Source organism: Canariomyces notabilis, assembly GCF_033297395.1.
Source record: "Canariomyces notabilis strain CBS 508.74 unplaced genomic scaffold N656scaffold_18, whole genome shotgun sequence".
NCBI lineage: Eukaryota > Fungi > Ascomycota > Sordariomycetes > Sordariales > Chaetomiaceae > Canariomyces > Canariomyces notabilis.
The window spans coordinates 184533-205876 of record NW_027041840.1 but is presented as its reverse complement, the minus strand read 5'-3'; the positions used below and the strand labels follow the sequence as shown (position 1 = coordinate 205876).

Here is a 21344-nt window from a genome sequence, read left to right as displayed (position 1 = left end):
AAAAAAAAAAAAAAAAAAAAAAAAAAAAAAAAAAAAAAAAAAAAAAAAAAAAAAAAAAAAAAAAAAAAAAAAAAAAAAAAAAAACCAGAAGCGGCTGTGCTCCACTGAGCCTGGGGAACATTTGGTGCTCCGATCGTTGCCAACGAAGAGATGTGCCTTTCACGCCGTTGGATTGCCCCTTGATGTCCTCGCCAGCGACAGCGTCGACATCTCCGCTGGCTCAGGATACCTACCTAGTCTTCGGTTTGCCGCCTTTCCCTACCGGGCTCTTCTAATGAAGTAGAGCACAACAACTGCGCCGTGACGCGACCTTCGTCCGGCGCCGTCACTCTTGCCTCCCTGCGCTCCTCTGCCCCGAGCCGACTACTCTTCCTCATCCGTGGTAAAAACGTTGAACCGCGAACGAAACACAAAACGAGAAGATTAAGGGTATATACCTTCACCTAGGGGGGAGGTTACCCTCGCAGTCTTTGGAACAGCTCTTTGGCATGCTGTCTTCAGGACGTACAAGTCGATTGGTATTAACAGAATTGAGGGCGTCAATGGAAGACAACTTCCGGTCCTGTCGGCCTACAATCCAATTTTTACGACGACGACATCCGAGCCCTATCCACGACTTTCAGCTCCTGGATCTGAAATATTTCTTCTTTGCTGGCATAAGTACTCAGTTCATGTCAATACCCAAAGAAAAGTGTCAACGTACCTATTCAGTCATGTCGTCCGGTCAGGGCCTCTGCACTGAAGCTGGAAGCTCAAGGCCTGCCTCAGTAAGCAATTGACTGGATCCAACTCGACATCGGGATGGACATTTTGGGACTCATGTCCAGGCCATGTAACTTGACTGTCAATGAGGAAGTCGCGTCCTTTCCTCCAGCCGAGTTCAGCGTATGCATCGCTGTTAGTGCAGGCAAGAATTTTGTATATGAAAATCCTCCTCTCTACTACCCCTCTTAACAGAACCTGGCACATCTATACCTGAAGCGTGTCAGGTATGTGCCGAGTTCTTGCCTTGGTTCCGCCCCAATCCGCCGCTTTGAGGTGGTCTGGAGCAAAGCACCTGCAGCCATGGTAGAGCCCACCCATAGGACTTGAAGAATGGCTTGCGCAGGTAAGAGGGCGACTCAATATCCAAAGTGTACAGTTTGACAGGATATGGGACCGAACTTCACACCCCCCGAGCACAAGGGGGTTCAATATTGGTGCTGCGGTGATCAGCGGTGTGTATTTCAGCCCAAGCCCCATTGTGATGCATTCAAGTCGCGTGTAGGCTGAGGACAACCGGGCTCTGGAAAGGCTTGACCTCGTCCAACCGTGTAACGATCCACTGGCATGTTCACTCCATGTGCACTCACATCCGGGCTGTCTTGTGTTTCGGGTACATCTCGGCTCGCACAATGCCCATTGCCCGGGCCCAAGAAACCTGCTGTGGCTTCGAGTCTGCTCAAGCCAGCATTCAAGCAAGACATCATCTATTGTGCACCTGCACTGCCACGGTGTGCCAACGGCAACTACCTAGCGGGATCACCCAATGCAGTTCAAACAGCCATTCTGATGGTTCCTCTACGTCTGCAACAAGATACCTACATATTTACAGCCTGTCAGATGTAACGCCGCTACACCACCTTTCCGTCTGCTATGTATGACGCATCTCTATTTGCCTTGATAGTAATTGTACAGCTGGTCAGGCGCTGGTAAGGCTCCTTTTTCATTCTACAGCAGACGACGATGAATTCTAGGCAGCCTTGCGAATGGACGATGCGACCAACAAGTCACCCAGACGTCTTCAATGCAGTATTTAACTCGGTGATAACCAGCTTGCCGTTCAAATGACCACGATGGGGAGCATCAGCGTCTCTTCCCAGAGAAGATGGAACAGTCCGCCACCGGATATTGGGCAGCACTTGCGGAGAGACTTCGGAGTCTGCTCAGGGGCTCTGAGAATGCCAACCTCGACAACCAAGCTTCCCCTGAATGGGCACATCCACAAGGTGAGCCTCAAACAAATATTCCTAAGATTCTTGACAGAGTCTGACGGAGCAGAACGGGGCCAACCTTCTACCGAATCCCCCGGCCTAGCTTTCGGGTCTATTCTCGAGAAAGACGAAGACTGTAAGAATCGACCTACTACCACCTACTACTACCCTTTACTGCTTGCTGAGTCGCTGAACAAGGCTAGTCCTGGAATACCCCAAAGGATTCCCTCGTTTCGCCCGAATGCAGGACTACTTCCGCAATGGAAGCATTCATCGGCGGTACGGTCCGCTTCGCCAGCGGCTCCTACAACACATTGAAGTAGAAATCGCGAAGAGGGAGGCGCGATTGCTCGAGCTCGACAAGGAAGGCGAGCAGGAAGAGACTTGCGAAAAAGAACGGCTCATAGAAGAGTTGATCCAACTTGATGACCTTTACGGTTAGTGCTTCCCCAGTCTCAATCCGCCTGTCAATTTTTCTTCCACTGCTTAGTAGGTTGCTAATATTACTATTCATTATACAGCAAGAATGTTGTACAACGACTATAAAACGAGAAAGCTACGCAGAATCGACCATCACGAGTATCTCAATTTTTTTGGTACCGCAAAAGACCTTGGCATCCTGGAAGGCGACGCGAAGGACTACCTCCATGCACCATCAAAAGATTTTGTTACAACCAGACCCGAACGGCTTTACGACTCGCTCGAGCGGCTGGCTTTCCGCGTCCAGATCAGTTGGCTATTGGTAAGAGGCTCCCCGGCCACCTACAAACATACTACTAGTAGTAGACAGAGATACACGTGCTTCATTGAACAAGAGTATTGACGAAGAAAGCTAGAAACTCCTACCAAAGACGGAGGCGCCAGAAGGGAGCCCTTACGAAAGCCATTTTGACCCGGGATGGTTCATCGCCCTGGGCGTGGTGGCCATTGGGTTGCTCTGCCTTCTGCTCTTTCTGCTGCCGGTGGCAATTCTGTACTTTGTGCAGCCCAGCGCGGGCTGGTCCGCGGGGGTGGTGGCCACCTTTGGGCTCGCCTTTACGGTCGTCCTCGCGCTGATGCCGCGCGTCCAGATCGAAAACATTTTTATCAGTCTGGCGGCCTATGTTGCCATCATGGTGGCATTCCTTGTCAACTTCCAGGGCGGGCAATGTAAGTGTCAGGTATCTTCGGACTGATTGAAACCGGGTTAAGGTTGAAGAATATAAGACTGTAAAAGGTTTGCGTGGATTTACCTTGAAGTATTGGGTCTTTGTTGGTTGCTATTGGGTGTTTTTCTCTTGTCACGAAAATATAAGCTGTGAAGCCTCGACTGGAATTGGTACTATTGAGTGTGGTAGATATATCAAGGAAATTCCGTATGATGCAACTACACAGGTAGTTTAAGATAACATATCACTTGGTACTCTTCTACCATAGAAGGAAAAGAAAAGAAAGAACTCTGGTAGTATCAAAACAATATTGAGGCACCCATCTTCCCCTTTCATACAGATGCATACATAGTCAATGACAGCAAAAGCAACCAGTTATCAATGGCATATCTAGTCTTATGAAGTGTCATATTTAGCGTTGCTGGTCGAAAGTGCTGTGTAAGCCGCGACCCGTTGCAGAAAAGGGGTAAGTAAACAAACGCACGGGCTATCATCGTTTGTTGTAGCAACTGCGATGCATGCAGAAAGCGGCCGCCTCAGGCAGCAAACATTAGGTGGCGGATTAATTGAGAGGGCTGGATGCTTGTAAGGATAAAGATAAGAGGTTGATCTCCTTGTTTTATCTTGCCTTACCTACGAGTAGTTATACTGACCTTCCAGGGCCATGCTACTACTAGTACCTTACCTGTATCAAGTTCGTTCCCATAAGGTTTTACTTGACACCGCATATATAACGGACCGTCTCGCCATCAGCACTTTTTCTCCAATTAAGATTGCTCTTTGCTATCACGCTAGTGATCTCTTGGAATCTGTAGATAAGAAGATGAAATTCCATTTTCCTCTTCTGCGCTTCGCACGGACTCTAATGCACGCGCTGACTGGACTACCTTAACTGCACGTATACCTCAAGCAAGGGTTGTAGTCGAGATAAACTATGATCTTGCCAAGAGTGGCCAGAGCCGCATGCCTTGAAGATTCTGGAAGGAAGGAAATGTGGGGGAGGGCCATTGCCGAGGCAGGGCGAGGGGAATGGGGGTTCGGGCAAGGGGGAGGTGAGAGCACTACTTATACTCTATGTATGTACTACATAAGGTAGGTACAGTACTTATGTTTCTAGTTCACCTAGTATAAGACTGCCTAATTCGTCTCGTCTAAGTCAACTTACCGGTGTTTTCTTTGCTGGGCTATTTATCCCTAGCTCATGCTACTGGTACAGTACCTGGCTGGATGCTGACCCCCTAGGTTCCGGGAGAGGCAGACCAAGGCAGCCTTGCCCACAATCCGGCCACGATCCCACTTTTCTAGCCGCATTTTTTTGTTTATCCTCTCCCTTATAACTCTACAGTACAACTATTCCAGGCCACATCAAAACATGGCGCGTTTGACGCGTTCTTCCTCCTCTCGTTGCGGCACGTTCGTGTTACACCACCGCGTCTGATACCTTAGGGTCCATCTCCCGTGTTCCGGGCGCGATTCCATACACCTACAGGCAACCTATGCGGACTTGGTCTTCAATTCCCGCATGAAAACAAGCATGGGGACGCACCTCGACACCCATTATTCCCCTTTCTGCAAGACAAGAAGCCAGGATCGGAACATCGCGACGACATATTTGAGTAGGCCCTTTCCTTTACACCGCCGCTCAGCCAACAGATACTTAGGCAACAGCTGGGACTCGGAACCTAGGTGTAAGTTGTCTTTTCACCAAATCTAGTGTGCTGCTCTATATACGTCTATGCTCGAACGAGCCGAGCGGGACCACGGACCTTGTCAGGCAAGTTGTTTCTACTCGTCTTGTCGAGCCAGATTTGAGTGAAGCTTATGCTGCTTCATTAAAGAGATGCTGATTAGAGCAACAACAGTCAAGCTTAGAGCTGTCAACCACACCCCCCTGAATGCCTCCATGAAGGACCGGATAACACCCTCGTACGAAAAGCCCTCGGGCAACCTTTTGAGCTCGGACAGATCATCTCGTATACGCGAAATCGCTTCTGCCGCTCCCGGCAAGTGACCGAATCGATCCCAGAGTCGAGACTTCAAGATGTTCTGGTACACAGTTGACGCGACCGTTATGCCTAGAGTCGCGCCAACAGAACGGAAAGCGTACGTTGATGAAGTGATAACGGCTTGGTGTGAATGGTCAACAGCGGCAATGCAGGCGAGCAGAGTCACGGTTAACATGCCGCCATAGCCCGCGCCGTGGAGGGCCATGGATACAAACGGGACCCAGTTCTGCGTGTTTTCGTCAAGTGTCGCGTTGAGAGACGCGGAAAGAATCAAGACGGACAATGTCACGATGCCGAGGCCCACATACTTGCCGGTCTTCTTCATGATCAAACCGCATCCGATAGACGAAATAGAGACGCCCGCGGAAGAGGCTAAAACGCGCAGCCCCGCCTGGGTGGCCGAGTGGCCGAGTACTTGCAGGTACAGGGGCACGTAAAACATGGTCATCATCATCACCATGGTGCTAGCTCTCGCAGTCAGACACATGTCGTGCGACTTCAGGGGCATGTGAGCGCGACGTACCACAGAAAATTCGTAATGCAAGCCGTGATGACAGTTCTGTGCAGGAGCAGCCGAACAGGGATAATGGGCTGTTTAGCGCGGCTTTCCCACCACACTAGGACAACCAGTATAACACAACCAAGCGGGATAGTGGTCAGGACGAGCGGATCTGTCCATGGGACGAGGTTCCCGCCCGCATTGAGGCCTAGCAGAACCGAGACAAGGAAGCCAACCGTTAGAAACGACCCGCCAAAGTCGATCCTCTTGAGGAGCGACTTGTTGGAGATCTTTGGCGGGACATCAACAAGAATATACACGAGCAAGCCCGAGACCACAACGATAGGCACCTGGATGAGAAATGCCAAGCGCCATCCCCAAGGGGAAGTATCGTTGATGAACCCGCCAAAGACACCACCAAGCATAGCTCCAGTCCTGAACGCAGTCCAGCACACATCAGCCAACCCCAATCCCCCTTTCTCATCACCTTTTAAACGGGGCGGAGGGGGGTAAAGTAAGCGGGGAATAGACTCACCCATAAGCAATATTCCCCAACCCCTGCACAACCCCTCTCTTCTTCAGCGGCACCAAGTCAGACGCAAGGAAGGTGCTGATGCTCATGAGCCCGCCGCCTCCAACGCCGGCAATCACCCTGCCGGCAATCATGCCGCCCTCGTCACGCGCAACGCCGCAGACCAGGTTTCCCAGGGCAAACATGGCGTTGCTAAACACCAGCCCGGGGCCCCGGCCAAAAATGTCGGTCAGCCGTCCGGACAGCGGCTGGAAGGTGGCGTTGGCGATCAAGTAGGCTGTCGCCAGCCACGACAGTAGACTGAGCGAGCGGAACTCGCTTGCAATCGGCGCCGACAGCGTCGCCATGATGCTCGCGTCTACTGCGCCTAAAAACACGCCTACGTAGCTGGATCCGAGCGTCAGGTACAGCCGTGCCGGGGAGGGCAGGCTGGGCGGGAGGAGGGTTGTTTCGTCTTCTGGGTCTTCCGAGGAGGTGGGGGTATTTGATGATGAGGGGGGTCCATTTGGCTTGGGTTGAGAGAGGAGGGGTGTGGTTTCGGTGATGTTGGTGGTGTCGGTTGTGGCGCCTTGTGAGTCCCCGGACAGAGGCTCGGAGCGCGCCGGCTCCGGAGGGACGGAGCCGGAGGTCATGGCGCCGATTCGAGAGTTTGAGGAGTGTTATTATGGGGTAGGTAGTTGCAAAAATGAGGAAGTATGAGATGGGATACACGGAGGTTGGGTCATGTATGTTGAGGAAGACTGAAGTCGGAGACAAAGGTGAGTAATCCCCCAAAACACTCTTGCAGAATTGGGGATGACTCGACTGTTGAGGATTACGCCCCGCACATCGGCTACAACCCAACTGACAACCTGCACCAAGCAGCGAAGCGATACTACACTTACCCTATACCAACCTAAAGATTTAGCAGATTGCAACAGCAGGCCATCTCAGCCTGGAAACAATACATAGTTCTAAGTCCAGTGCAAATTCATTCGATGTCAGGTCAGTAACTGAGCTCGGTTGGGGTGACCCTTGTTTTGTTGTAAGCGTGACCCGTGTATTGTACTGTACTGTACATACAGGTGTTGTGCTGTATTATACAAGTGGTAATACGCAGTGTACTGTACAATACATACATCCATGGTCCGGATATGCAGGGCCATCGAAGATCCCCGGTCAACAACCACCCTCCCCCCCCCCCCCCCCCCCCCCCCCCCCCCCCCCCTTTTTTTTTTTTTTTTTCTCTTCTCTTTCCCTACTGGTTGACTTTTAACGGTCAGACGAAAACTGGGGAGAACTCAAGAGATGGCCAGCGAGTTCCTCTAATAGCGGCTGCCGATCATTCATTAGATGCTGGTATGTGTCCTTAGAACTGATGCCCCCTAAATTCATGTAGTGGAGCCTGAGCCGAGCCCCTTCTTCCCCTGGCTTTGAAGATAAGGTATCTACGGAGTACACACATCCAGGAATGACTAATCGTTGGACCTCTAGGTACTTTGATTGTCAAGTAATACCTACCAGTGTCCCCTTCCCATCTACAATTTAGCAGGTTCTCTATCGCTACTTCGTACTGCTAGACTTGAAGGCATCTCCCCTTCCAGTTCCCCTGTTTCGCCATAATCATATAGTACCTGGAACTTGCGGGACTGCAGCTTGAGACTCGAAAGTATGGCTGTCATGGACAGGGAAAATAAAGGGCCTAACGCTCTAACTACTTGTTAGTTCCCCTTGATCTCTCAGTAAACATTGCTCAAGGTCAACTCTCCGACGCATTCTAACCTCAAGCGCCTCATCCTATCGTCTGATGGCGATGTTCCTGGTCGTCTCGTCATATTTCTAATTCTAAATGAAGTACTGCTCAACACAAATAAGGTACCATTGAAGAGAACCCGTCCTGACAAAGCGTGTTCGACCTCCCTTGACCATGCCCGTAAACACATCTGCCAGTTGTTCATTAACCACCACCGGGCTTCAATTTCCTCATCAGGACCGCTAAGTCCTCCCGTCCTAGGCTCCCAACTTAGGTACCTACAGCTGCTGTTTAAGCCTTCCATGCGCGTTTTCCATGTTTCGCTACTTCTCATGCAGCTTCGGATCCCGTACCCGCGCGTTGACATGCAGACGTTCCGCTGCCCGATCTTGGAGCAATTGCACCGTGTCTTCCCTCCGCGCTTTCGCCCACCATTTCAAGAGCCTTCTCTCCATACCGGTCTGGGAATTGACCTCCACCCCCTTACTGAGTAGTAGCTCTACCATACCGACGTCTTCGTTGAATACCGCCCATTCCAAGGGGGTTTTCTCCATACCAAAGTTTGGATTCCCCCCCGAGCCTCCCCCATCCAGCAGCAGCTTTACCATACCCCGGTTCCCATTGAATACGGCCCATTCCAACGGGGTTCTCATCCGACCAGCATTGACATCCCTCGACCTACTAAGCAGTAGCTCCACTATACCTACATCCCGGTCGTATAGCGACGTAAAGTGAAGCCTCTTCGTCCTGACATGGCCGTCCATCTTAGCGGGCATTAGCTCTGTATCACCCAAGTCTCTACTACACATGGATACCGCCCATTCTAGAGGAGTCCTCTCTATACCGACATTGGCTACTCCGCCCTTAGCAAGCAGCAGCTTTATCATGTCAGCCTTTTCATAGTATACAGCCGACTCCAAGGGAGTCATTCGTATACCGACATTGGCATCCGCGCCTCTGGCGAGCAAGCGTTCAACTATGCCAAGGTCTCCACGATATACCGCCCATTCCAATGGGGTTCTCTTTATACCAACATTGGCATCCGCCCCCGCATCGAGCAGTAGCTCTACCAGAAGTTCGCGACCTGTAGATACCGCCGACTCCAAGGGGCTAGCAGACCGTCCAGAGAGGCTCTTGTGTACGCTGTGGTTGACGTTTGCTCCTTTGTCGAGGAGCGCTTTTGCTATGTTATCATGACCTCTTCGGCAAGCGGCACTGAGAGGAGTGTCTCGCTCACTTTCGTGATTAGCGTCAGCACCGCTATCGAGTAGCAACGACACCACCGTGGCGTGGCCATACTCGGCGGCGGCAATCAACGCGTCACCATAATCACTTCGATCGTAGTGGTCCAGCAGGGCTTGTACAACCCGATCCAGGCCCAAGACGGATGCGATGGTGATGGGAGTCCGGAACTTCTTGTCGTAGTATGCGTAGCCATTTGCGAAGCTCCCGAGTTCATCTAAGTTCAATGTTTCCATTTTCCAGATTTTCTTGAAGCTTTCGAAGGCCTTGGTTTCCATGAAAAGCAGCCTAGCAAGCTGGTGAAGACGGGCCTCGGCCCTACTACTCTGATGATAGTGGTACGCCCACTCGCTGGCTGAGTAAAAAGCGAAAGGGTATTTTCGAACAAGCCTTTGCCTGAACGTCGGCCGGCCAAGCGGAGACTGGACGAAAGACCATAGGACTGGGTTCATCAAGTATACTAAGCAGATGCAAGCAACGTCGATGTTGGCTTCCGCATGCTCAATACTGAAGTTTTGTGCTCTGGATTGCCGAATCCGGTCTGATTGAAGGTACTCTTGAACGGAATAGTGGGCGATGCGCACAGTGGCCGTGTTGTAGTCCTGACCGACCTCATTCTCCTCATCCATCTCGTCTTCCTCATGGATCTCGTCGTCATCATCGTCATCAAGATCGTGGACGATGCGCCCGGTAACCTGGTTGTAGTTTTCGTCGACCTCTTTCGCCTCATGGACCTCGTCGTATATGTCTATGTTGATAGATGGCGGGCTGATGTACGTTCGCAGGCCTATCTCAACGAGTCCCGGGCAGATGTGCCTGATGTCATCCGCGCTCATCAGCCTGCTGTCCTTGTTGAATTGTGGATCCTCGCCAAGTTCTACAGCAATCCCGTCGATTAGTTCAGCGACCGACAATGGCCTTCTTGCGGTGCAGAGAAGCGTCAGAATCCGTTTCGCATCGGCCGCTGACTCTTCGTCAATATTCAAGAAAATCCGCTCATATGTGTCGTCCAATGTCCGAGGAAGCGACTTGAGAAGACGATCAAGCCGAGTTTTGCTGCCAGGACACGTTTCCAATGCTATGAACTGGCATTCTACCCAACGGAATCTGTAATGGACAAGTCAGTGCGACGCTGCCCGCCAGTGGCGGAGGACTAGGGGGTACATTACACGCCCTTTGCGCCTTCTGTGAGAGCTTGTTCGATCTCGTCGTAATACCTCTCCCACTTGCGGAGTCTCCGGTTGTTCCTTAGATGAGATGAAACAAAAGACCGAATATCTTCATCAATGTGTTCATTTCTCATCGGCAAATCCTGGTCAGGATCCAGGGGAACCAAATGCTCTCGGATATCTTGTTCATCGCGACTCGTGACGAGCAGGTGGAATCCCGGCTCACCCCATCCTCGCATATCCTCCAGAGTCTGAAATAGGTTACCTCTATGTTTTTGCCGAGGGCTCTCGTCCAAAGCATCTAGGACAACATAGGCATGACCAAACATTCGCACCACCTGGCGGAGACAGTTTAGGTATGCGTGGTCAGGAGGAGTGGCAGTCTTGTATCTCTCATAAATATCCAAAAGAGGTGAATTCTGGTCCTTGAGCTGACCGACAAATTGTAGTATTAAAGCTCGGAGCATGGCGGAGGTATCCTGTTTAGACTCGTCGTTGAATGTAAAGTAGAAGAATGCAATACCAATGGCCGGGTTCGACCCCTTGTGGCGAAACGTGTGCTGGATAATGGTCGACGAGAGCACCGACTTGCCGCAGCCAGCGAATCCGTTGACCCAGAGAAACGAATTCGGCGTATTGAGCCACGTCGTAAATGTAGCAGATTTGACGAACCATAGTCCAGTCCGCGGGTGTTTCTTTTTGCACGCTTCGTTGTAGTTGACCGAGGCATCAGGAGCTTTCAGCCAGCCTTGAATCTCGGACGATATCTGGTCGGCCCTTAGGAGCTCGAGGATGGCTTTGCTGTCCTCAATGTCATCATGAATATTGCTGGTATCCTGCTGCTGCAGGACTTGCAGGGCTAGACTGAGATTGGCACATATCGCATCGACGTCTTCTTCAAGCTTTTGCAAAGTGCTTTGTCGGAAAGGGTAGGCGACGCGACGCCCAACGGCCCGGGCGGCATCCCAAACGCTACTTGAGGGAGTATTGGTGAACTTCTTGGTCTCTTGTTGGAGTTCATCGATAACGCCTTCGCAATCGTAAATCAAGGACTCGATTCTGTGACGTAGACTTTGCTCGTCAGGCTGAAACCTCCGGTTCTTTACCTGGTCGTCCAGGAGCTTGAGAATATCGAGGAGATGGCCTAGGCTCTTTAGTGTATGGTCCAAGTCGGATTTTCGGTCCTTGCAGGCCGTGTAGTAGTCCACCAAGCCTTGGACAACCTGAATGCCGAGCGAGATGACGCTCACAGCGAGCCCCGCTGACTCTGCCATTCTGGCAGAGCGGATATATGGGACCCTTAGGAGTCAAGACGAGAAAGTGAAGGGATTTTCGGGCAACAGGTATGAAGCAACCATCTCAGTCCCGAGGTTGCCTGCGAAGTATAAATGCGGGGCAGGTCTGGGCATGCTTCAGGCCCCAATATACTAGTAGTAGTGTTCCCAATCGTCCAATGGCGTCTTCCTGCGCCTTGCAATACTACTGAGAACGCCTAGGCAAGGCTGCATGGCAGAGCCCCGTGCTTATCTACCCCTGGCTCCTACACATGCGCTGAACTTCTCTCATGGTGCTGCAGCACGGGTTTCAGTAAACAACACCGGCAAGCGTCATTTCTGCCGAGGTTCCCCTGCGAAGAAGGCTACTGAACAATGCCGAGATGAGCTCAAATCAACTTCCATGCCCCATCCTTATGCTCGATCCGGATCTCCCTATTTTCGTCGATGCTCCTCCGCCCTGCTTCAAGGATAGCCGTCGTGGCGATTGTGTTCCTCAACGTCGGTAACCCTTTAGCGTCCAGGTCCGCAGGCTTCAACTCACCGGCATTGATAGCCCGACAGCCGTCGACGAATTTCTCCATCGAGACATAGCCATACCCGCTCTGACCATTGAAGTTGCCGTCCTCATCGGGAGCGTACCGCATGTAAAATGGGTTGTACCACATCAGCTGGCCGGCCGCATCCTCTGCGACATCGTAGCCCCGCTTAGCCTGGTTGATGTTGATCTCGCCGTCTTTGGCGAGGTAGTGGAAATATTGATTCGAGTGCACACCCGCTCTTTGCGGTGCAGTCCACGAGGCTGTGTATACGCCAGTGGCGTGCTTGGTCGGGTCGTCCATTTGTTGCCAGTGCACCAAAAGCGAGATGGTATCTTCGGTGGCCTCATGGCATCCAAGACTCGTGGCGACTCCCTTAGAGGCTGAAGCGGATACCTTGACAGGGACATAGCCCAGCTGTGATACCATGGAATCGCAAATATCGACATGGTGGCTGTTTAAATAGTACGAGATGTCCGAATCAACACCTGCCCAGGCCTTGAAGGTCTCGAGCTGCGATTTTGGTTGCGACATGTAGCTGTAGAAATAGTTGAAGTCGCCCAGCTTCCGGGCGCGGAACCTTGCATCGGCGTATGCGGGGTCGTAGCGCTTATGGTGCTCGATGTAAACATAGACCCCATGCTTCTCGGCTGCTTCGAGGAGGGCAAGATGGTGCTCAAGAAGTTTGACTGCGGGCTTGGTAATCATGACGTGGATCCCCCGTTCGATGGCGTAGAGGGCGATAGGGTAGTGAGTAGTGTCGGGAGTGAAGATCGTGATAGCATCGCCGGGTTTGAGCGCATCAATGGCGGCCTTGTATGCGTCGGGGTCCTTTACATCATCGGCCGGGTACGAGTCGAACGACGTGTCCAGGTTGTTGTATGCCAGCGTGATATTTTTGTGAAGATGCTCCCCTTGACAGAGAGGTCAGCATAATGGACTTTGTCCACGGTAATCCGGGAAAGTGAGCTTACGGATCGCTGGAAATTTGGTCCCGTTGACGCCTACCATTCCCAGCTTGCCAACCTTCCCCCTCCGGCGGAGGTCGAACATGGACAAACCTACCACTCCGACCTTCTTGTCTGAGCCGGAAGCTCCACCACCGACAAAGCCGGTGGTGTACTCGCCGGTGCCGACCTTGATCTGTCTCAGCCAGAGTCCACAGGCAGCGGTGGGCAGGATCTTACCATTAAGACGTTAAGGGGTGCCATTTCTGCTGAGACTGCGAGGGCAGTACTTGTTGTACGTCGAGACTCGGACGGAGTGAGGTTAAGAAACAGAAGGAACAGACCGATTATCGCGTTATCAGGTCAGGTTGAGGAATAGAAGCGACAAAAATGTGATCTTATGCTTAGGATCGAAACTGAGGAAATAAACATTCCGGTCTCATGTCCCTTGCATCTACCAAGGAAAATTTCCATTGCGTTGTCTGTTCCGGAAGAATTCTATGAGGGGTAGTTTGCTGGGCGGAGAGGGGCAATTGGAGAAATGTCGGCCGTTGAAGCCATATCCGTAAGATACTTCGTACGGATACCTCCAGCTGACATTGCGAAGATACCTTACTGTACTGCCGTATTGTGCCAAATATGCATACAATCTTGTAGTACGCCTGGCATCGCGCAACGGCACAAATAATAGCCCACGGCGACGGAAGACTGAAATCTTCCCGGCCATTTCCCTTCCTGCGGTAGAAAGGAAAGAAGGAACCTGGGAAACGACATAGGGGAGGTCAAGGGCCCCACCCACGAATTGGAGAGAGGTGAGACAAGGCCCACTCATCTCAATCGAGACCCACCCCCACGCGATCTCCCCGCATTCAAGGCAGGGGCATCTGGAGCACAGACAGTGGGACCGAGTACCTCCAGCAACAACGACATCTGCTCATCAGTTGCATCGCACTTGCTGCAATGTAGCCCGTCCCCAGTCTCAGGCTAAATACCATTATTAATTCTATTGCTCACCTTTACTCTATTGCTTTCATGCCAGAGGAGGCGGCTCAACCGGTCAAGACTCAAAGACTCGCTGACTCCAGCAGTGTCGACGAAGCAGGTCTCGGCTCTCCGGGTTTGGTCATCGGTTGTTGCAGACTTGACTTGATTGGAGGAAATTCTTTTTCCGTTTCACACCGAGCACACGAGCGCAATCCCGGGAGCCGATCGTGTCCCCACAGCCGTGAATAGAAACCCCAAAGAGAAATGGCCTTTATTGTACAGCTAATTCAGAATCCATTGATCAGTATCTGCAACGTACTGTACTAAGATGGCGAATAGAGACATATGCGCATGTAGATGAGCACAGTTGTCAGCAAGAAAAACTGTTGGTCTACATGCGTCGTTTCTGTCGAATGCTATACTACAGCAGGTTGCTGTCAGCTTCTCGCTTCGCTATGTGTAAACCCGAGCCGAGCTGGAGGTCCTAGCTACCCGACACTACGTGCTCTCGGCACTAAGGATGGAAGGAGGGTAGTTCTAGCAGTTTATTGACAAGCTCTTTGCAGCTCCCCATCAGCGGCACCCATGTGTCATGTGGGATCGAGTTGCCCAATCGGCTGGGTTGCGTCCGCAGAAGCTTGCTTTTCCCTACCGCTTTCCCTCTTAGGTTGCTTCCAAACAATACCCCGCCATTCTGCCACGGTACCCCCCTTCCTTCCGCTTGCAGGTAGAAACGTCACCGCCTGTACTGCAGACCCAATTTTGTCCTAATGTCGGATTTCTTCTCCTTCCTTCTCATCTAAGTGGTTGAGAGGGTCCTTTCGCAGCTGTAGCTGTAGGCTCAGATACTGGGCTCTCGCACGCTTTCCTGCTATCAGATCATGCTTTCTCTCCATACTCCGTCAGGGGGACCATGACCTATCTGGGTCAGGCGCCCCTCTTCCTAGCTTTCCCCCTCCCCAGAGTGTGGCAACCACCAATACCCCCTGACAGGCGTTCAGGCCATACCCAACATCGAGTCTCCACCCATTATCCGGCCCGAGATCAAGATTCTGTCAAGTGATTTCGGGAGCGGCTCGGCACATTGGATTACCTCCAGCTGGCACTCCATTAGCTCAAGCAACAGTTCACGGCTTCAGGCTGTTTCCACCATCCTGTCTCAGGGTTCATGGAAGCATGCCTATGTGGTGACTGAGCATGGGCAGCCCTTGGGTTAGGTAGCGGTGTTGCTTGGCTAAACCCAACCGCTTGGATTGTGTTCCCCGGTTCCGCCAGAAGACATGCATTTATTTCCTGTCAGCAAATCTGCTTTCAATGTAGGTGCGTGATTTCTTTTCCTCCGTCGATCGTTGACGCTAGGTATGCTGCCTCATATTGGATCCGCCGGTAGCTGGAACATTAGCCCCGTCCAGCCTGGTCTCTGGGCACGGTAGGTTCCAGGTTCCCTCCCCTTCCCGCTTCAAATCCCCGAATCCGGGGCAAGACCGACCCTCACAGGCCAGTGCCTGGTTGGGGTACTTCACGGAAGACTCAAATAGAACCCTGTGACAACTCAGGACCCCACTGGGTTGTTCCTATTAGGTCATGGAACGGCTGTTGTCCGCTTTACGGCCCTCCCTTTCCTTCAAAAACAGCCGTCTTGCCTTTTTCACAACATTCTTCTCTCCCACCCTCCATTATTTGACCCCCTCACGTGCTTTATATACCTCTTGTGTCCCTCCCTCCTCTCTACCCCCAAGCTCCGGTTGTATTGCTCGCCGTGTCCCTCCTCTTCGAACCATCATGACCGTCTCCAATGGCAATGCCAATGGCCGGCCGTCCGCTCGGAGGCCTCTTCCCTGTGGCATATACGCCCCCACCATGACTTTCTTCGACTCGGAGACCGAGGACCTCGACATCCCCACCATCAAAAAGCACGCCGAACGCCTTGTCAGGGACGGCCTAGTAGGCCTCGTTACGATGGGTTCCAACGGAGAGGCAATCCACTGCACCCGGGAAGAGAAGGTGGCGGTGACCAGGGCGACCAGGGAAGCATTAGACGCGGCCGGCTTCACCGAGACACCCATCATCATCGGGGCCACCGAGGGCAGCGTGCGTGGGACCATCGAGCTGTGTAAGCTCGGTGAGAGCGCAGGCGCTGACTACGCGCTGCTACTGCCGCCGTCCTACTTCCGCTTTCTGATGGACGAACAGGCCATCCACGACTACTTTGTCGCCGTGGCCGACGAGAGCCCGCTTCCTTTGATCTTGTACAACTACCCGGGTGCCGTGGCCGGCATCGACATGGACTCGGACCTGCTCATCCGACTGGCTGCCCACCCCAACATCGTCGGCACAAAGTTCACATGCGGCAACACAGGGAAGCTGACCCGGGTGGCGCTGGCAACAAACGCCAAGACGCCCTGGTCCGAGGGGTCCGGCTACATGGCGTTTGGCGGCATGTGTGACTTCACCGTGCAGACGCTCGCCAGCGGCGGCAGTGGCATCATTGCCGGCGGCGCCAACGTCATGCCAAAGGTCTGCGTCAAGGTCTGGAACCTGTATGCGGAGGGCAAGACGGAAGAGGCCATTGCCCTGCAACGCACTCTCTCCAAGGGCGACTGGGTCCTGACGAAGTCCGCCATTGCTGGCACCAAGCAGGCAATTCAGAGCTACTTTGGCTATGGCGGGTACCCGCGGCGGCCGCTAAAGCGATTGGATAAGGCCCGCGTGACGGCTATTGAGGAGGGCGTGAGGGAGGTGATGGAGTTGGAGAAGTCGTTGTAGCCACGACTATGGTTGCTCCCATTCGCTTCATTGAGCGAAGGCTTGGAGGTTCTTCCATCTTGTTACCAGCAGCTTAGGATGCTGGCAGATAGAATAGGGGTGTGATGGCCTGTGATAAGGCGAATCACTGGACGGAAAAGGCTCGAGCGGACGATCCATATATCATGCATATGAGGGTGAGGGTGCTATTGTTTGCCAAAGCCAGCTTTCTGCCCCTTGAGTGGCTTGAGGGGACCTGTAGCCAATCAGAATTTTGGGGGAAAAAGTCAAGGTAGGCAGTGGTTTATATGCCTGGCCTGCGAAGAGGTTCTACAAGCCACGAATAGGCTCAAGGCATTTTACATACTGACTGGGAGCGGAACATTGTCATATAACGTACATGATCTCTCAGACTCTCAAAACGAAACACTTGTTTTGTGGTGAAATTCATTAATTGGTGTATTCGGTACCAGATATTCGAGGCCCATGGATCCGGCACAACCTTCAATCCCGGAGGTTTGCCCGTGTGCAGCCCTCCCATCCCTCTCAGGGCCAATCTTCCACCAACCTGGTTCCACATCGGCTCTTTAAGATAACGAGAACACCAGTATGTGCATCATGTTCATCATTCAGACGCTTGTCTCTAGCAACCGCCAGCCACTTCTAGTCTGAACGCCTTTCTCGAAAACCCACATGCAGTATGTATTCCATTTCTCTTCCCCAACCGAGCATGTATGGGTTAAGATTGCTCTTGGCCACTCAAAGCCTGGTTAGTATATGCATTCATCAGTCAACAGTCGCCGGGTGACCGCCAGACCATCTCGGAGTCACAGCCACCGGAGGCTCAACTCCCAAACAACCCCCTAGACCTTAAACCTCCTCGGATCCAACTTCTCCAAATCTTTCAGGTCGGGCCCCCAATCGTCACTCACATCCCCAAAGATCATACCGGCCATCAAGTCCCCCGTCGCGGGGCCGTTTTGGATGCCCCAGCAGGTGTGCCCCGCAGCAACCCACAGTCCTTTGACAGACGTCTGGCCGATCAGGGGCCCCCGCTCCTCCCCGAAACGCATGTGCCGCGGCAAGTAGCAGGCTTGTCGCGCCTTAACCGGAGCAGACGCCAGCGCGGGCGAGATTGTGCCAATGTAGGCTATCAGGTCGTCGCACTGCGCGAGGTCCGTCTGGACGAGATCGGCCGTGGGCGGGAGGGGTATTGACGAGTCGGGTTCGCCTGGTGATTTGGAAGGATGAAATGTTAGCCTGTCGTCTGGGATGGGAAGGGATAGGAGGAGGCATACCACATGCGTAGACTTCCTTGTTGGGGCGCGCGTAGATCTCCGGGTCGACATGGCCCCTGTGTCTACGCTTCTGGTTCTTGGCGGCCCGGTGGTCGGGCACATAGTCTGGGGGCAGCTGAATGTCGGTAAAGACGGCGTAAGGGGAGACGTCAGCTTCAAACACGACGCTGTGGGCGCGCAAACCCTCGACTCGGGTTCGCGGGAGGATTTTGCCCGTCCAAGGCCCTGCCGCCACGACCACGTCCGTGACATTGTCGATGGTGCGTGTCTCCCCTGTTTCCCGGTCCTCGTACTCGACGCTCTGCACACCATCGGACTTATCGTCGTTGATCTTGGTTACTTTGGCGCGCAACCGAATGTCGACACCCTTCTCTCGCGCGAGCTCCGCAAGGGCGGTGGTGAAATGGAAGGGGTGTACCTGGGCGGTTTCTGTGCACCCGGGTCGGCCCATCTCTTGGTAGTATTGAACTAGACTGCCATCTATCCAATCTAGGTCTGATGGTAACGGAGATTCCTTGAGCAGGTCCGCGGCTTTTTCGTCTTGCTTGGGGAGTTTCTCCCAGTCCCTGTCTTCTTCTTGATCCGTGGCAACGCTTTGGATGGGAAGTTCGTCATTCACCCCATTTTCCCCCCCTTTCAGAGGCGGTTTTGGTTCGTACGCCCTTGGTTTAATGTCGGTGGTCTTGACTATTGCCTCCAGACTTCCGCATCCCACGCGGCGGTACCCCCAACGTTCGGCGCCATTGTGATCGGCGGCGAGTTTCCGGTGCAACTCGTACGATCGGCGTACAAGACAACCAGGGTATGCCCATAAAGCCAATAAACCGCCAGCCTTACCGGATGCGCCAGCAGCAATAGCCGTGGCTTCAAGCAAGGTGATGGTGTGCAGGGCGGGGTTAAACTTGGGATGGCGAGTCAGAAAGTAGGCTGTGGTGCATCCAATGATGCCGCCGCCTGGAAGAGTATAGAATGTTAAACTTTCAGTTCTTGGCAGGGGGGAGAAAGTTTGAATCAGAGAAACAACGTACCAACGATGACGATATTCTTCTTTGGTACCGCATCCATGATTGCGACTGTGTCCCCGGCTCCCAACAGATGAAGGTAGGTTTGCGCGGATTGGAGAATGGATTATGATAGCTAAGGCACCTTCTAAACCAAAGCTGTCTATACCATCGCTCTATGTTAGCTGCCTTCTCTAGACAGGACGATCCAGTCGCTTCCCGCCGCAATTGCAATGCTGCTGATGAGGTAAGTTGCTGCTGCAGGTCCCCGGTGGGCCCGGTTGATGCTGTCATGGTGTAGATCAAAACCCCGCTGCTTGGCCCAAGCTTCTTCTGTTGATCTCATTTGCTGTGAGTGGGGATACTTTCACATGGCATGGCGGCGTCATGAATTGACTGTAGCGCCGTCATTCCCAACGCGAGTTGATCGGAAAGATCAAAGGATGAAGTTGTCTTCATTCCGACATGAAGCTCATAGGTTCAAGGTCGGCGTACACTACCTGACTACATCCACAGTAGAGGCTGTGTTTCAGTATTGCATGAGCTTTTTAATTGGCAAGGGGATCAAACATAGAAAGCATAGCGCCTCTCGCCAAAACGTCGCCGCATGACAGGGATCTTGCAAGTTCCATAATTGTACAGTACATGTCTGTACGAAGCACAAGTACTGGATCGATCTAAATTAGTACATCAGGCAGCGCTTTCCATATCACCACCAGAAGATTCTGCGGCGACTGCTTTGTACAGGACTGACTGCAATGTCCCATGAAAGGTTTCGGCAGGACCCGGCTCACCTCGAGATCCTGAGTGTAACTTGAAAATTTCCTTGATCGGGCGCCAATGGGATCTCCCGGATGTGGCAGTAGGGTCCAGAGAGCATGATCGGGAATCGGTTTGGGAAGGTTGACCGGCCCCACACGGCCACACCTGAGGTCCATCTTTAAATGGTAACAAACCTCCCTTGAGTCTTGACGGACGCTCCTCTTTCTTGATGCTGTTCCTCCCACCGTCCATGAATGCCACACGCCAGATAGCATCGCCAATTTCACGCACGAGACTATCGAGGGCAAGACTCGTACCGACAACCGTATTGCTGCCTCTTCGCCGGTCGCATTCATTGACGCAGCGCCACACCGGACTTGTGAGACAACCCTGGGCATTTCGGACAGTTCCCCACAGAGCTTTTGCAGCAATGGCGTCTGCAACCAGTTTTTATGACTTCAAACCTCTCGACAGTACGTTGACCGCCCTTCCCCTTGCAAGAGCCAGCCATGCCATCCTAAGTCTAGTGACTCTAGTGCTAACAACTCCTCAAGAGACGGGCAAAGAGGTGCCACTGTCAACCTACAAGAACAAGGTCGTCCTAGTCGTCAACACGGCCTCCAAGTGCGGCTTCACCCCGCAGTATGAGGGGCTTGAGAAGCTGTACAAGTCGGTGCGGGAGAAGCACCCAGACGACTTTGTCATCCTCGGCTTCCCCTGCAACCAGTTTGGCGGGCAAGAGCCGGGCACGGACGAGGAGATTCAGCAATTTTGCCAGGTCAACTATGGCGTGACGTTTCCCATCATGCAAAAAGTCAACGTCAACGGGGATGGTGCAGCCCCACTCTTCCAGTGGCTCAAGACCGAAAAGCCTGGCCTTCTGGGCTTGAAGATGATCAAGTGGAATTTTGAAAAGTTTCTGATCGGCAAGGATGGGAAGGTCAAGGGCAGGTGGGCGTCTACAACGAAGCCCGAGTCATTGGAGAAGACCATTTTGGAGGAGTTGGAGAAGTAAGGCCGCATTGTAAGAGGTGTTGTAAGAGGTGGTGTGGTTTTTGTTGTTTGGGTCTAATGTCTATGAGGAAGCGTGGCGCTGGGAGTGACGAGGTTGAGAGCTCACACGATGGCTTTATGAGGGCGCGAAGCAGATATCCTCTACCCACTTGTGGCATCCAGCTTTGGCTGGAAGATTGTTACCTATCCATCTATACATAGTAGATAGGTAGGTTTGGTCTGAGTCCTGGGATACAGGGGCGGCCAGGAGGTAATACGCTGCTTAACTGTTTCATTTGACCAGCGCGGGAGCACAGTTCTTGATGTTTCACTTATTATTCACTGTGACCGACTCTTTTGTCACTCTTGTGCTAAGCTCCTTGAAGTAATTCTTGGCACAGTGAGGCATGTAAACATACCTTAGGTACATACCTAGTAGGCTAGTAACGTGCCTTACTAAGGTAGTATGGCTTTGAGGGCGAGAATCAACTGGCGGGGTA

The 21344-nt window shown here is 52.6% G+C and overlaps 9 protein-coding genes across 9 annotated transcripts; 4 read left to right on the top strand and 5 right to left on the bottom strand.

Annotated features, from left to right (window-relative positions):
• Nucleotides 1-1154: 1154 nt before the first annotated feature.
• Nucleotides 1155-1734, top strand: N656DRAFT_195059 (uncharacterized protein). The gene has a single exon (XM_064808841.1). The coding sequence runs from the start codon at nt 1341-1343 to the stop codon at nt 1641-1643; it is 303 nt and encodes a 100-aa protein (XP_064668231.1). The 5' UTR covers nt 1155-1340; the 3' UTR covers nt 1644-1734.
• A 21-nt stretch (nt 1735-1755) lies between these two features.
• N656DRAFT_195130 (uncharacterized protein) lies at nt 1756-3333 on the top strand. The gene is made up of 5 exons (XM_064808842.1): nt 1756-1988; nt 2077-2109; nt 2177-2410; nt 2495-2715; nt 2810-3333. The coding sequence occupies exons 1-5, from the start codon at nt 1868-1870 to the stop codon at nt 3146-3148; spliced, it is 948 nt and encodes a 315-aa protein (XP_064668230.1). The 5' UTR covers nt 1756-1867; the 3' UTR covers nt 3149-3333.
• A 1267-nt stretch (nt 3334-4600) lies between these two features.
• Nucleotides 4601-6929, bottom strand: N656DRAFT_781431 (MFS general substrate transporter). The gene is made up of 3 exons (XM_064815582.1): nt 6162-6929; nt 5651-6061; nt 4601-5591 (listed from the first exon to the last, which is right to left on the bottom strand). The coding sequence occupies exons 1-3, from the start codon at nt 6788-6790 to the stop codon at nt 4907-4909; spliced, it is 1725 nt and encodes a 574-aa protein (XP_064668229.1). The 5' UTR covers nt 6791-6929; the 3' UTR covers nt 4601-4906.
• A 1284-nt stretch (nt 6930-8213) lies between these two features.
• On the bottom strand, nt 8214-11575 carry N656DRAFT_799790 (uncharacterized protein; the record flags this gene model as incomplete). The annotated part of the gene is made up of 5 exons (XM_064817921.1): nt 8214-8654; nt 8739-8768; nt 8832-9067; nt 9128-10239; nt 10302-11575. The coding sequence occupies 5 exons, from the start codon at nt 11573-11575 to the stop codon at nt 8214-8216; spliced, it is 3093 nt and encodes a 1030-aa protein (XP_064668228.1).
• A 389-nt stretch (nt 11576-11964) lies between these two features.
• On the bottom strand, nt 11965-13325 carry N656DRAFT_799789 (NAD(P)-binding protein; the record flags this gene model as incomplete). The annotated part of the gene is made up of 3 exons (XM_064817920.1): nt 11965-13028; nt 13089-13251; nt 13302-13325. 3 exons carry the CDS (start codon nt 13323-13325, stop codon nt 11965-11967), a joined length of 1251 nt encoding a protein of 416 aa, XP_064668227.1.
• On the bottom strand, nt 13191-13993 carry N656DRAFT_194771 (uncharacterized protein). The gene is made up of 2 exons (XM_064808840.1): nt 13302-13993; nt 13191-13251 (listed from the first exon to the last, which is right to left on the bottom strand). Exon 1 carries the CDS (start codon nt 13891-13893, stop codon nt 13516-13518), a length of 378 nt encoding a protein of 125 aa, XP_064668226.1. The 5' UTR covers nt 13894-13993; the 3' UTR covers nt 13191-13251; nt 13302-13515.
• Nucleotides 13994-15827: 1834 nt separating this feature from the next.
• On the top strand, nt 15828-16811 carry N656DRAFT_756885 (aldolase; the record flags this gene model as incomplete). Its single annotated transcript, XM_064813133.1, has 1 exon — nt 15828-16811. The coding sequence occupies one exon, from the start codon at nt 15828-15830 to the stop codon at nt 16809-16811; it is 984 nt and encodes a 327-aa protein (XP_064668225.1).
• Nucleotides 16812-17653: 842 nt separating this feature from the next.
• Nucleotides 17654-19153, bottom strand: N656DRAFT_713309 (FAD dependent oxidoreductase; the record flags this gene model as incomplete). The annotated part of the gene is made up of 3 exons (XM_064811884.1): nt 17654-18021; nt 18089-19042; nt 19117-19153. 3 exons carry the CDS (start codon nt 19151-19153, stop codon nt 17654-17656), a joined length of 1359 nt encoding a protein of 452 aa, XP_064668224.1.
• Nucleotides 19154-19800: 647 nt separating this feature from the next.
• N656DRAFT_781427 (glutathione peroxidase) lies at nt 19801-21321 on the top strand. Its single transcript, XM_064815581.1, has 2 exons — nt 19801-20324; nt 20406-21321. The coding sequence occupies exons 1-2, from the start codon at nt 20282-20284 to the stop codon at nt 20864-20866; spliced, it is 504 nt and encodes a 167-aa protein (XP_064668223.1). The 5' UTR covers nt 19801-20281; the 3' UTR covers nt 20867-21321.
• Nucleotides 21322-21344: the final 23 nt, after the last annotated feature.